The sequence below is a fragment of the Haliaeetus albicilla genome, chromosome 10 (genome assembly GCF_947461875.1).
Source record: "Haliaeetus albicilla chromosome 10, bHalAlb1.1, whole genome shotgun sequence".
Lineage (NCBI taxonomy): Eukaryota > Metazoa > Chordata > Aves > Accipitriformes > Accipitridae > Haliaeetus > Haliaeetus albicilla.
The window spans coordinates 42364044-42377492 of record NC_091492.1 but is presented as its reverse complement, the minus strand read 5'-3'; the positions used below and the strand labels follow the sequence as shown (position 1 = coordinate 42377492).

General features: G+C 56.5%; 1 protein-coding gene and 1 long non-coding RNA gene across 2 annotated transcripts; one reads left to right on the top strand and one right to left on the bottom strand.

Moving 5' to 3' along the window:
- Nucleotides 1-850: 850 nt before the first annotated feature.
- Nucleotides 851-7589, top strand: TESC (tescalcin). The gene is made up of 8 exons (XM_069795331.1): nucleotides 851-997; nucleotides 4849-4918; nucleotides 5934-6014; nucleotides 6261-6400; nucleotides 6493-6554; nucleotides 6625-6732; nucleotides 7196-7243; nucleotides 7348-7589. The coding sequence occupies exons 1-8, from the start codon at nucleotides 940-942 to the stop codon at nucleotides 7423-7425; spliced, it is 645 nt and encodes a 214-aa protein (XP_069651432.1). The 5' UTR covers nucleotides 851-939; the 3' UTR covers nucleotides 7426-7589.
- LOC138687507 (uncharacterized) lies at nucleotides 3630-11116 on the bottom strand. Its single transcript, XR_011326705.1, has 3 exons — nucleotides 9608-11116; nucleotides 4853-5085; nucleotides 3630-3864 (listed from the first exon to the last, which is right to left on the bottom strand). It is a non-coding gene; the product is annotated as an uncharacterized lncRNA (long non-coding RNA).
- Between the last annotated feature and the right edge of the window lie 2333 nt (nucleotides 11117-13449).

The following is a 13449-nucleotide window of genomic DNA, read 5'->3' as shown; positions in this document are numbered from 1 at the left end:
CAGGATCCCTCTGACGTTGGCAGCTGAGGTTGCAGGATGGGGACATCTGTCCTTTTTTTAAACAGGTATTTTATTCGATCTGGTGCAGCTGGAGGCTGGAAATGATTTGGTTCATTTCCTGTTTATATTTGGCTTTAAAAAATAAACCACACTGGCTTGCTACCTCCTGCCACAGTGTGCTGTGCTTTCTGAGCTGCCTGCCCCTCTTAAAACCACTGCTTTGTCTCTTCAAAGCGGTTTGCTCTTCCCCTGTGCTCATGGGAGGCTGACGTGTCCCTGCCAGTGCTGGAGCCCGGTCTGGCAGTGAGAGAGATGGTGACAGAAACCCCCACCTCTGCACTGGGCCCTGCCAAACCTGCCTGCCTGCTTCTGCCTCTCCCTGCCCGCTGTCCCTGCACCGCCTGGGGTTGCAGCTGGTGCCTCTGGCCCCTGAGGAGGGCTGGGTTTCTCTCTTTTGGGGGGGCTGCTGTATCACCCCTCTGTCTAGCCCCCCCTTTCTCTTTTCCCAGCTCCCTGTGTGGCTCTGGATGGGGGAAGCCGAAGGAGCTGGGGTTCTTGCCACACTGGGGGAGTGCCCCCCCCCGACCCCAGTGCCTGCAGCCAGGCTGGGCAGGGAGTAGGGGGGGCATGGGGGGGGCCGGTCCCTGCCCTTCTCCTGCCACGAGTGGGCAAGGCCGGGGGCTTCAAGTGCCACCAGCCCATGAGGGACCACCGAGGTGGGTCCCATCCACGCCGGCCCGTGGGGGTGGAGTGGGGAGGCTGTTAACTCTGGAACCTAACGACGGCGCGGCGGCGGGGAGCTCAGGGACCCGGGGGAGCCCCGCCGCCGCCGCCGCCTCCCTCCTCGCCGCGCCCGCCTTTATAAGCGGCGGCGGCGGCGGATCCCGGTGCAGCGGCCCTCGGCGCGCCGCCTCCCGGCACGGCCCGGCCCGGCCCGGTATGGGCTCCGCGCACTCCGTGCCCGCCGAGATGCGGGAGCTGGCCGACAGGACCGGCTGTAAGTATCGCCCGCCGCGGGTCCCCGGGGCTACCACGGCTGTCCGGCCCCGCGGGGGGACATGTCACCCGGGGAGGGATGCAGGAATGTCACCGGGGGATGGAGGGATGAAGGAGATTTTTGGGGATGGGGGGGGGGGTGCAGCTATGTCACCCACAGGGCTGCACCCCCGGTGTTGCCCAGGCGGGGTGTCAAGCGTGCACACGTGTGAGCTCCAGCAGCGCTTTTGCCCACCCACGCTGCTAGTGCAAGAAATTGTCCCCACGCTCCGCTGGTTTGCCCAGGAGCCACCGGCTCCACTGCTGTCCGTCCATCTGTCCATCCGGTGATGCTCTGGGGGCTGATACGGTGCGTAACGCCCGGCGGGGGGGTGGTGGTTTGCAGCAGGGACGTGGCCTAGAGCTGCAAGCAGGACTCGGCGCGTAGGACGAGGTGGTCGTGTTCCTCCTGGGATATGTCATCCCTCTGGGATGTCCCGGGACGTGGCCAGCTCTGGGCACAGAGATGGGGATGCTCCTTCCTGGTTCCTCCAGCTCCTGCCGTACTAAGAGCAGGCTGGGATGGAGCGAGGGGGGGGGAGGAAGGCAGCTCTGCCCACAACCAAAGGATGTGCTGGGGCTGAGAGGGTCCAGCAACTCTCCCCGGCCCTGCTACGGGTCCTATGGGCACATCGCCCTTCGTCCCCTCTCCTCCTCCTCCTCCAGGGAGGGCTGAGAACCGCAGCACCCCGGGGTGAACTCAGCCATCCCGGCAGGCAGGAGCCTGGGGACCCCCCCCCGGGGTGCGAGCGTGGCAGCCCAGGGTGGGAGGAGGTTTTGGGGAACACCTTGGCCTGGGGATCCTGCTGCAGCAGGCAGCTCCCACGCAGGCAGTGCTGCCCGTGGGCCTTTCTCTGGTGTCTCCCCGTGGGAGGCACCTGCCTCATGCCTGAGTGCCCCTGGGAATCAGTCCCGGAGGAGGGTTTACAAAGGAAACACCCCAAAAAAGTCTCATCGAAACCAGAGGTCAGGGGTGGGGAGGGGGAGTGTGATGACCCTGTGCCCTGACCAGGGTGCATGGGCTCTCACCATGCTGTGCCTGCTGCTAGAAAAACCTGGGGAATGCAAGTTTGGGTTTTTTTTCACAGACTCGCTGCTGTGGTACAACCTCGTGGAGGTCATCACAGTCACCCTTGGGGGGAGCAGGGACAGGGCAGGGCTCCCTGTGGGTCCCAAGGATGCACTCATGGCCTGTTTCTTCACCTTCTCCCCCACTGCTTTAAACCCCAAAAGCCGCAGGGTCACCCAGAGCTCTCTGCTCGGGGCCGTCGGGGCCTGTTCCCATCCCTGCTGCCACGTGCTTGATCACGAAGCTGCAGCAGAGGCATCTGCCAGGTGCTGCAGTGGCTCTTCCCGGGACGATGTGATCTTTTCCCGGGACGATGTGATCTTTTCCCACATCCAGGCTGGTTCAGCGAGGCAAAACACGGCACAGGGAAGGCAGCACAGGGCTGAGCCCCTCCAGCGCATCTCTTCCCTGGGGGATGCTCTTTGCTTGAGCAGCACAAACTGCTGCAGGCTGGGAAACAGCAAACCCAGCACCCTCCAGTTTAAATACCTTTTTTTTTTTTTTTTTTTTTTCCCCTATAAGCATAGGTTGCCATGCTTGGACACGGGCCTGCAGCATCAGAGCGCTGAGGACGTTTCTCAGTGATACGAGCAGCCTCTCCTGCCCTTGAGCCAGTCCTTCTCACAGGAAAGCCTTTGCCCTTTGTGCAGGTGCAGCTTTTTTTTTTGGAAAGCAGCCGAGCGCTGCCGGCCTTTGCAGGACGGTGCAGTCCTCAGAGACTTGCCTGCACCGCAGCCCTGTGCTGCAGCTTGGGGGGCGGGCGAGGAAGACCTGGGTTTGGGGAAGAAGGGGGGGGAAGAGCTGTCTTTTTTGCCTTGCAGCTGTGGGCTGGATGCAGAGTGAGGCTGGACCGACCGTCAGCATCCAGCCAGTGACCCCAGTTTTTGACATGTCGGTGTCTGGGACATTTTTCTGAGAGATCAAAGATTTTGGTGTACAACCAAGTCCCAGATGTTGAAGGCTTGGTGGCCCAGCTGCTCCCATGGTGACGGTGGTGTTGTCAAGGGAGAAAGTGAAAGGTCACTTCTCCATGGCCTAAATTGGAAAGCAAAGTCCAGAGAAAGTTTCCGTGTGTGTGTGGAGAGCAGCAGAGCACCAGAGAGGAGCTAGAGGAAAAAAACCACATCATATAGGTAAATTGGTGGTGATCACCACCTGAGAGACAGTGGGTTCAGCGGGGGGACCCCCTAAAGCCCATCCGGGGGGGGCTTAAATGGCCTCATCCTGCAAAGGGGCTGGTGGCTGCCAGCATGGGCAGAGATCCTGGGCAGGCACAGAGCCCCAGCAACAAGCACAGATGGGTTTTCCAGTTCATTAATAAAGGTCTGTAAATGCTCAGCCTTACTGATCAATACAGTTTCTATTCCAAGGCTGTGAAACAACAGTCAGAAACAGAGCAAAGGACATTATTTAAACATAATAAAAGAGACAGAGGGAGCCAGCCAGCGAGCACCCAAGCTCAGCATTGACCCCTTGTCTTTCAGCCGCAGCAGTTAACCATTTGCAGTCCCTCAATTATACTTTAACATGCTTTTATCTTTCTCCGTGCCACCAGGAAAGGCTGATGACCAGCCGCTGGGGCCGCAGCGAGCGTTCGGGTCCAGCTGGCGCCCGGACAGACGCCACCAGCTTGAGCAAACAGAGCTGAAAGCCACTTCCCTGGCTCCTGGGAATGGCTACTGTCAATATTTGCACGAGAAAGTCAGGCTCTGCATGTCTTCAGGGGTTTGGAGACCTTGGTTATGGCCTGTAGAGAATAGCTGGGAAAAAAACCATAAAATAACCTGTGTCGTGGGGTTAAGGAGGTGAAAAGATGCTGTAACCTCAGCGCTCGTGGGGCTCAAGGCAAGGCTGATAGGCATCCCAGTCCCTACCCCGGGCTGATGCTCCGGTGGGCACAGCCGCCTGCCCCAATGGGTCGGGGCTTCCTGGTGCCCCAGCTCCCCGCGAGCAGCAGCAGCTATTTCAAAGCCCGGCTTTGCTTTTTCTGGGTACTGAGGCTTCTCCTCCATGTTCAGCCTTTCCTTCCCCCAGCAAGGCACAGGTGGCTGCTGTCAGCTTTGGGGTTTTCTTTTTGGTTTTTTTAGTGTTATTTTCTGTCACCCGGCGTGGCCACGTACATGAGTACATGAACCTCCCAGCTGCAAGTAGAGATGCCCCGGGGCAGGTTGAGATGTGCTGCCGGGGCACAGCTCCTGCCCACTGCGCCAACAACCCCCAAATTAAATGCTCAAGCCTGTTTGAAGAGTCTGCTACCGAGGATCCTAAACTGGAGGAGGTGGGATCCTGCCGTGCCATGCCATGCAGGCTGGGCCAGGGGAGTTTCTGCAGACCAGGACTGGGGATAAACCAGCCCTTGGTATCACCCCCCCTCCCATGCAGCGAGCAAGGGACAGAGCACACAGGGACCGACGCAGTGAGATGGACCTTGCAGAGCCGCATAGAGCCACCAAAGGGAAACAGGGATGGGGAAAAACTGTGCCAAAAAGTGCCCAAGGCTGTACCTTGCTGCAGGAACGATGCGGAGCAGGCAGCCTTTTGGCTATTGCCGGACAGGGTGGGCTTTGGTGGTGTCCCTCTCCCAGGGAATAAGCTTTGCAGCAGGTTTTGGTGCCTGCCAGACTCCTTGTGTCCCTGGGCAGGACTCGAGCTCTGCAGATGGGTGTCCTGAGGTCCCCTAGGAGCTGCCTTGTGCCCAGGGAGCTCACCCCCCTCCCCATCACCTCTCTGTTTTCCCCCAACAGTCACCTCTGAACAAATCGAGCACTTGCACCGACGATTCAAGCAGCTGAGCCGGGACCAGCTGACGATCCGGTAAGGCGCTTCCATTTCCACTGCCGGGGCGATCCCCGTCCCGCTGGGGTCTGGTCAGAGCATCACCCGGGCTGGCGAAGGGCGCCTAGTCAGGGTGCCCAGGTCCCCGGGCTGCGAGAACGAGGGTGTCCTTGCCGGTCATCCCACGGCCGTGCTGAGCTGGCTCTCTGCAGGGTGGTATTGCAAATAATGTGAGGAAAAATGAGTGGTGAAGCAGTGGCCTGAGAGGAGGGTTGCTCCTGCACCCCATTTTTTCTCCAGCTTTAAAAACAGTTTTGGGGAGGAAAGTGAGAAGTAAGTCCCTACACAGCAGCGACAGTGGGGTTTGCAGTTGCCCTTTTCCCCCCTCCTTGGCGTCTTTGCAGGCAATTGTGCACCAAAGCCATGACTCTGCTTTCTCGGAAAAGCTCTGGTACGTCCAACCAGCTTCACCAGCCACACGAGGAGCCAGTGCAGGCCGGTGAGCCCAGCTGCCCTCTGCTTCCACTCCCCCCAAGATTATTTCTTGGCTCATTTACTTTATAAAAAGTTGATACCAAATGACCAGCACAGGCTCAAGGTGGTGTCTGTGCAGCAAACATGGGGCAGCAGCAAGATGCAGTGGGATGGTAGATGGCAGAAGCTCCTTCCCTCGCCTCCTCGAGCCCCGTTCAGGACCTTATTCCTGGGAAAACTGAAAAACCATGCAGCCAGTTGCAGGTCGAGCCAAGCAAAGGGTCCCAGTATCAGCCCTGAGCCACTGTGTCCCAGAGCTTCCCAAAGACCCATTTTAGTGGGGACAAAATTCCCCCGTAGCTGCACCAAGCACAGCCTGATGTGGCAGTGCGGCTTGCTTTCAGTCTGAATTGAGGCAAATAGGGGTTTCCATGCCAAACCTCTGTTTTGTTTTGTTTTTTTCATGATTGCTTTGAAAGAATGGGGTCGGGGCTTCTGCCCCAGCCCTTCAGTGATTGTCGCAGCATCTCCCTCCTCTGCAGCTCCCTCACACTTCGGGCTGTGTCTGTTTCCTTTGCAGCAAGGAGAATTTTGACAGCATCCCCGATCTGGAGTTCAACCCAATTAGGGGGAAAATCGTCCATGCTTTTTTCGACAAGCGGTAAGAATATCCCCGGCACTGTGTGGAGGGTCGGGGTAATTGGTTTATCCTCTGAAAGTGGGATGTAGCTGGGCAAAGATCTTCTCTCTAAAGGCTGGGATGGAGCCAAGGTGAAAATTACAGACATTTAAGCTAAGTCTTAGGGAAAAACCTGTCCTAAAGCTTTGCTGAGGGATGCGCCGGGCTCTGCGGCGGGTGGCTGGGATGGTCCCGGCTGCCCGTCACTGACGGCTCCGCTCTTGGCAGGAACCTGCGGCAGGAGTCGGATGGGCTGGCGGATGAGATAAACTTCGAAGACTTCCTGACCATCATGTCCTACTTCAGACCCATCGAGATGAACATGGACGAGGAGCAACTCGATCGCTTCCGGAAAGAGAAACTTAAATGTGAGGCTCGCCCAAAGCCCAGGGCTGGGGAAGGGTGGGAATGGTGGGAAGGGGCTGCCCTGACCCTGCCATGCTCCTCTCATCCCTCCCAGTCCTCTTCCATATGTATGACTCGGACCACGACGGGAAGATCACGCTGCAGGAGTATAGAAATGTAACGTATGGTCCCTCCTGCCCCATCACCACCGAATTCCCGGCCCCGGCTTTGACCCGCTGCCTCGTAGGTGGTGGAGGAGCTGCTGTCGGGGAACCCTCACCTGGAGAAGGAGTCAGCGCGGTCCATCGCTGATGGGGCCATGATGGAGGCAGCCAGCATCTGTGTGGGACAAATGGTGGGAGCCGGTTCCTTGCTCTACTGCGACACAGAGATACACAGATGGTATCGAAAACAGGGCTGGAAGGTGTCCATCCTGCCCAGTGCATCTTCCCTGTCCCCACGCTGCTTTGGCTGGAGAAGATTTTTTTTGCAGGCAGCAGCTTTCAGGGTTGTTTGGGTTTGGGTTTTTTTTTCCCTTATAAGAGCCCAAGGGGGATAAGCAAGCGGCACCCCATAAAGCATGATCCTCAGTGCGTGGGGCTTTAGTGCTTATAAAAAGAGCAGCCCCTTGCAGCCATAGTGGTTCTGGGAATCAGTTTTGGGCTGGCCATGGGGCACAGTGTGGGACCAGCGCTGTGCGCCCATGGGAGACGTGTCCCACAGCCCCAAGGGACCCATCCTCTGGTCACCCAGTGCCCTGAGGCCCCTGCCCCATCGGCATGGGGCACCTGTAAAGTTTTCTCTCTTGCTGCGCACAGGGGCCGGACCAGGTGTATGAGGGCATCACCTTCGAAGACTTCCTTAAGGTTGGTGGCATCTCCGCTCGTCTCCCCCGGAGGAGGGTGCTGGGTGGTGGCAGGGACCTGGGTGTTTGGCCCCCCATCCTGCTCACCCCCCCTTCCCCTTGCAGATGTGGCAGGGGATCGACATCGAGACCAAGATGCACGTCCGCTTCCTCAACATGGAGACCATCGCGCACTGCTACTGACCTACAGGAGGAGGAGGAGGAAGACAAGGACTCTGCAGCAGCTCCGTGTTCCTGGCACCAAGCGCTTTGTACCCGCCCGCGTGCCTGTCCCGTAGTGGGGCTGCCTTCTGCTCTTTAGAAACATAAGAGGCTTTTATCTGTAATAAAAGGTATTTCTCTTTTTACTCCTTGCTGAGAAATACTCTGTCTGTCCATCGCCCAGTGCCTGGTGGGGTCTCTCCCGGTGCAGAAAGCCTCCACAAATCCTGGTCACCCCATAAATTGGAATTTTTAGCCTCTGCCATGTGCTGCTCTGGGGAAGGAGCTGCCCAACTTGTGTCGTAAACCCCCCCCATCCCCAGGCCATGGGGAGTGTGTGCAGGCAAGGATGGGGATGCTGAGGGGCAGGAGGTGAAGGCAGCATCCTCAGCACCTGGAAGGGCAATCACATCCCCCTCTGTATCCCACAAGATGCTCAAGCCAGTGAAGGTGGCAACAGCACAAGGAAGAACCCCGATTTAAACCCAAACCAGCCACCTTGGCTGCATCTGCCAGCCGAAAGCCAGGCAGGAGGAGCAGCGTGGGACCATGCCGCGGCCTGGGCTTTGCAACCGGCATCCCCCCCACTGGGGCTGGGGCACAGGCAGCAGGGAAGCAGGGACATGGGGACGTGGGCTCCTGGCAGCCGGTTGGCTCCCGCCCCCACATGTTCCCGCTAGAACAAGGCACCGGAGATAAGGGTTTGTTTACTGGTATTAATAACTGGATGGCTCGAGGCGGATTTCTGTCTCTAAGGCAGCCTGAGCTGGGAAGGGAGGGGGAGAAAAAAGGGCAATGGCTATTTTTAGAAAAGCTGGAAAGATTTGTTTGTTTTATCAAAAATAGCTTCCCCCGGTGACATGTACGCTTGACGGAAAAATAGCCCCCGCCACAGCAAGCAGCCGGCAGCGCGATGGATGCACAACCACATATGGCCCCGGAGCCAGCCCCCCGCCAGCCCCCCGTGGGCAGCGAGCGCCCGGCATCTCCCTGGCTCAGGGCACGAACAATTTCTCCTCCAGCTCCGCATCCATGGGGGTTTCTGCGCTGCCCAGGCATCCCCAGAGCGTAGATAAGGACTTGCCCTTGCAGGCTTTTGTAGCTTTGCCTCTCCGAAAAACCCCACTCTCCGTTCACAGCTGCTGGACCACGGCCCCTGCACCGGAGCAGCTCTTGAGAGCCAGCAGCAGGAGAGAAGCCGCGCTAACCCGGCGAAGGACAGCCCTTCCCTGCAATGCAGTCCTGTCCTGGAGAGACCTGTGCTGCTCCGCGGCACCGAGGACAGGCTGGGGCTGACCTGGCTTCGGAAGGAGCCGCAGGAACGGAGCTGATACCGTCTCGCAGCCCCACACGGGGGGATGCCACCACGCCGAGGCTGGATGTGCCGCGAAGCCGAGGGACGGCGCCGCTGCCATCCGTGGCACTGGTTGAGCCATTACTGGTGTTGTTTGAGCTGTTACTGGTGGTGGTTGAGCCGTTACGGCGCTGGCACGTGGTGCTCGACTTGGGCTGGGTGGCGAGAGCCAAGGTTGGTGCCGGCGCTGCGGGCAGGGCTGAGCATCGGGGCTGGAGAGCAGATGATGGTGATGGTGGTCCCGGCTCTTCCAGTGCAGCTTTTCAGGCCCTGTGGTGGCAGCCACAGCTTTCTGAGTTTGCAGGGCTCTGGGACTCCTCAGTCCTGTTCTCTCGCTCCTCCCGACACCTCCATCTCCTAGGCTCGTGCCCAGCTCCACCGCATCGGCACCAACCGGCGCAGAGGGTCAGAGCCCGACATCTCGGCCGAGACCGAACCTCCTCTGCATCCTGAACCTCCTCATCCCCCGCCCCATGCCAGACCCCCAGCGCTCCCTTCCCTCCCCACACACACGAGAGCGCAACATCCAGCTTCTCCCCAAATCCCCAGGTTTCAGGAAGAGACCCAGGCTCCTTTCCCCATTTTCTCCCAGGAATTACCGTACTGATGCTGCAGAGCCATCCCACTCCCCAGACCAGCTGCAGGCTCCGTGCCGCCGGCCTCAGCCTGCTCCTGGCAGCAGTCGTGGGTGTCCGAAAGGCCCTTTTCCACCCCAAATCACCCAGCGGGACTGCCCCTCCTGAGCAAAGTCCTTGCTGCTGCCGCTGCTAGGGACTGACATAAGATCCCGAGCCCATTCCCTCTCCATACCGTGGTTTTCTTGGAACAAACGTCAGTGCTTCTTGCAGCCAGCAAGGGCTGGGTACACTGCGCAATGCAGGAAAATAGAGGGCAAGAGGACTGAAGGGTATCGATAAGAGGGCAATTATTATCCCTTCAGCTAATTAGCTGTCCCCCAGCTGTTTTGTTAGGTAGCAAGGAAAGTGTGGGAGCAGGGACTGCAGGGAAGCAGCAGCAGGACCCAAAGCAAACTGGATGCAGCATGTTTCACCTTCACTCGTGTTTGCCTTCTCTGTGGGAAATGGAAGTCAAGAGCAGAAGGGATGGTTGCAGGGAGCAGACAAAAAGGAGAGCAGAGTAGGAGGAACCAGGGAAGATAAACCCAATCCTCAGCCCAGCAAAGGGCTGATGGTAAAGGCCAGGAGCCCCAAGGCTGTGTACAGCCCTGCCCGCAGTAGCGGTTCCTCCAGGTGGGCAGGAGCATCACTGCCGTGGCCAGTGAAAAGCCAGGGCAGCGAAATGCAATAATAATTCTGTAAAGCGCAGGAAAAACTGGCAGAGCACCGGCAAATCTGGCAAGGGTAATGTTTCTGTCGTAGACCATGGCAAATTCCTGCAAAGCCCAGAGCGTTCGACAAAGGGTAATAGCTCTGTTTACGGGGCACAGCAAGAGCTGCCAAGATGCTGAGACCTGTGACATGGCACAAAGCTCCGTTGCAGATCCCAGCAGTGGTCAGCAGAGGGTAATTGGAAAATTGAAGCTGCTTTGCCGCGTGTCGGAAAACTCAGGGAAGGTTGATAAAGGCTGAGCAGCGTATTGGAGAGAGCAGTGACTCGTGGTTCTGGAAGAGCAGGACCGAGCGACCCACACGACTGCAGGGCAGGTGCCCCAGGCAGGGTTTTTTTTTTAGCACCAAGGGAACAGATAGTTTCTCAGATCCTTACCATCCCCACCCATCTCTCAGCCACAGTGGAGCTTGGGAAAGGCAGGAGAGACTGAAACACAGGGGACGTCTGCCTGGGAAGGATGGGAGGTGCAGGACAGCAGCACAGGAGCACGCAGCAACGGAGTTAGGGCAGCTGGTTGCAGCCGATGCTTGTAAGCTAAATTTTGAGGCACTTCACTGTCCTTCTAATGGCACCCTCCGATGCAGAGGTGATGCAGGACGTCCCCCCCCTCCAAAAAAGCCAGCAGCTGAAGATGCACTTGGCCCAGAGGCTGGAGGTCCACATTTCTGACCAGAAATCTGCCAATGGCACAAATCCTGATCTGGAACAGGCACTATCCTCTCTAGTTTCTACTGCTTTATCCATCAGTACTTCATCTGCTTATGGGGCCTCCAACCACTGCTGGCCCATCTTCCCCTTCAGCAGCAGGGACCAGTCTCAGAGGTATGAGGGACTGGGAGGGGCTGGGATAAAACCAGTACTGGCCAAAATATAGCTGAAGGTTTTAGGACTATCCACAGAAAGGGGAAAGGAGAGGCCAAATGTCACTGAAAGAAAAGAAGGGGCAGAGAGGGCATAAAAAAAAGTATTTTTTGCACCACCACAGCTCATCAATACCACATGCTCACACCTCCCCAACAGCAACCAGGACAGGGAATGACAGAGGTACCTTCTTCTCTGGACAGGGACACGAAAGCAGAGCGGAGAGCAGGAAAAGCAGCAGGGTGGGAGGGGAAGGTGCTGCTCTGCAAAGCCGAACTGCAGGGCAGGGGGGTCAGAGACTCCCCTAGTCCCTCTCTGCACAAAGAGCACCCGCTGTTCCTCCTCCCACCGCTCCTCAGCATCAAGTGAGGGATGGCAGCCCCACAAAATGCTGGAATCGCTCTTCCCCCACCACCAGGGTGGTCGAGGACACAAAACAGAGGCAAAAGGCACATTCTTAGGGCCTTTGCTGCTGGCTTGGACCCAAAATATGTGGAGGGAAAGCTGGGTTTTTTCCAGCACAGCACTACAGCTGAGTGTGTCCTACCACGTCCTTTGCATTAAGACTGTTTTACTATGCACCACCCATTGCTTTTGCCTGAAGTCAGAGCTCCAGAGCCTGGTAGCAGCTGGAGGCTGCTATACAGAGACAGCCACCCCCTTTGATCATATATTCTCTTTGGAGAACAGCAGGGAAGAAATTTATATCCAGGGATCCTTCTCATGAAGACAATGGATACCTCTTTTTTTGCTAACGATCACTGTCATCAAGAGCAGAAACCAGAAGTTGTTCTTGAGCCTCTTCACCCCAAACTACCACCTCCTTTGATGCATTCTGATTCTTTAGCTCTCCCCAACTATGCAGCCCATCTGACAGTCGCCAGCTGGGTCACAGTGCGAGCCTTTGCCTTCAGTTTAACCTCTGCCTGGTCAATCCACAACACTGCTCCAACACGTCCTGACTGCAGCTCCTCAACTCGAAGCCCTGCCGTCAGCTCCAGGCACCACCCAACACAGAAGAGATGCCCCCTTGCTGAGAGATAACCTTTGCCTGTGGGATACAACAGGGGTCTGCTGAGACAAGAGTCCACCTTTACCCCTACCTACCTCAAACTGGTAGCACTAACAAGTCCTAGGGAGTCCCCAGATGGGAAATCCAAAGGTGGGATCTGTCTCTGGTAAAGACTGGATGGCAACTCCATTCTTGCTCTTGAAGTTGTTAGGGAAGAGGCTCCATTTAAATGTCACCTAACCCTGGCAAAGATACAAACACCCACGATTGCATTTGCTGCACTCCAACACAGTATTAATGAATACCCAGTGAAGTAGGACAACATCTCTTTTCAGAAACAAAAATTAAACTCCCAACATGGATACTCTCCAACAGCCTAAGTACCCTCATTTGCATTATGAATGCTAGTTAAATACATACACAATCTTCTGCTGTGGTACAACCTTCCTAAATGAATTCCAGCGACAGGAAAAACAGACCAAAAGGACCACCCTCCAACCCACCCAGAGGAGCTGCATCCAGACTGTGAGCCAACAAAATGGTGGCTGCGGGGACAGAGAATTTCTTTCACCACTGGAGGTGATGCAAGCCTTCCAGTATCCGGATGGGGTGACGTTTGGTCCCCGATGAACTGATGACTTGTCTTCTCTGCATAAAAAAAAGCAAACACCTCTACAAATGCAGGTGCTGCAAAGCATGTTTTCTACCAGCTCAGTGACTACCACAGGTCAAGGAGCAATACGGAGGCAGCCTTGCCACAGGCAGTGCAGAAGTAGAGGGGAAGCACAGGGGAAAAGGGCTCAACACACACGGGCACAAGACAAACTTATCTGCTACTTGCAGCAGGGAGATGAAGGAAGAACAAAGCTGTCCTGAGATAATGAGGCAAGATAAGGAGACTCAAAGTCGGAACAAGCCAAGGGTGTATTAAGTGAGACGGGGCAGCAGGTCACAGCACGGAGGGGAAGAGAACAATGAAGCAGAAGCGCTCTCTGTTCAGCCACATCAGAAGACACAGGGCTGGAGCAACCCACAAAATCATTTGTGCTATCGAAACTATTATTTATTTGACAGGTTTCAGCTGAGCTCTTGTCCAAACTATGTATCCATGACACTTCTTGCTCTTCCAGGAATGAAGTGAGCTGGCTTTCCAGAAGGGCAGAGGAAGAAAAAAGAAAAAAAAAAAAAAGACCAAAGCTTTATGAAAGATAAAATCTATTGGTCAGACAAAATTACTTTGCCCCTTGCACTTCTTGTATCAGTCCATCATGAGGAAAAAGCTCGTTAAAAACCAAACACGCACATGAAGGGCTGGCCTAGGGGTCATGGAAAACCACCCTAAGCCAAAGACAATGAAAAGCTGTGAAACACATCTCTCTCCAGGCAGGAGAAGGGCAGCACGAAGCTCTCCAGGAGCTGCCTCAGCAAC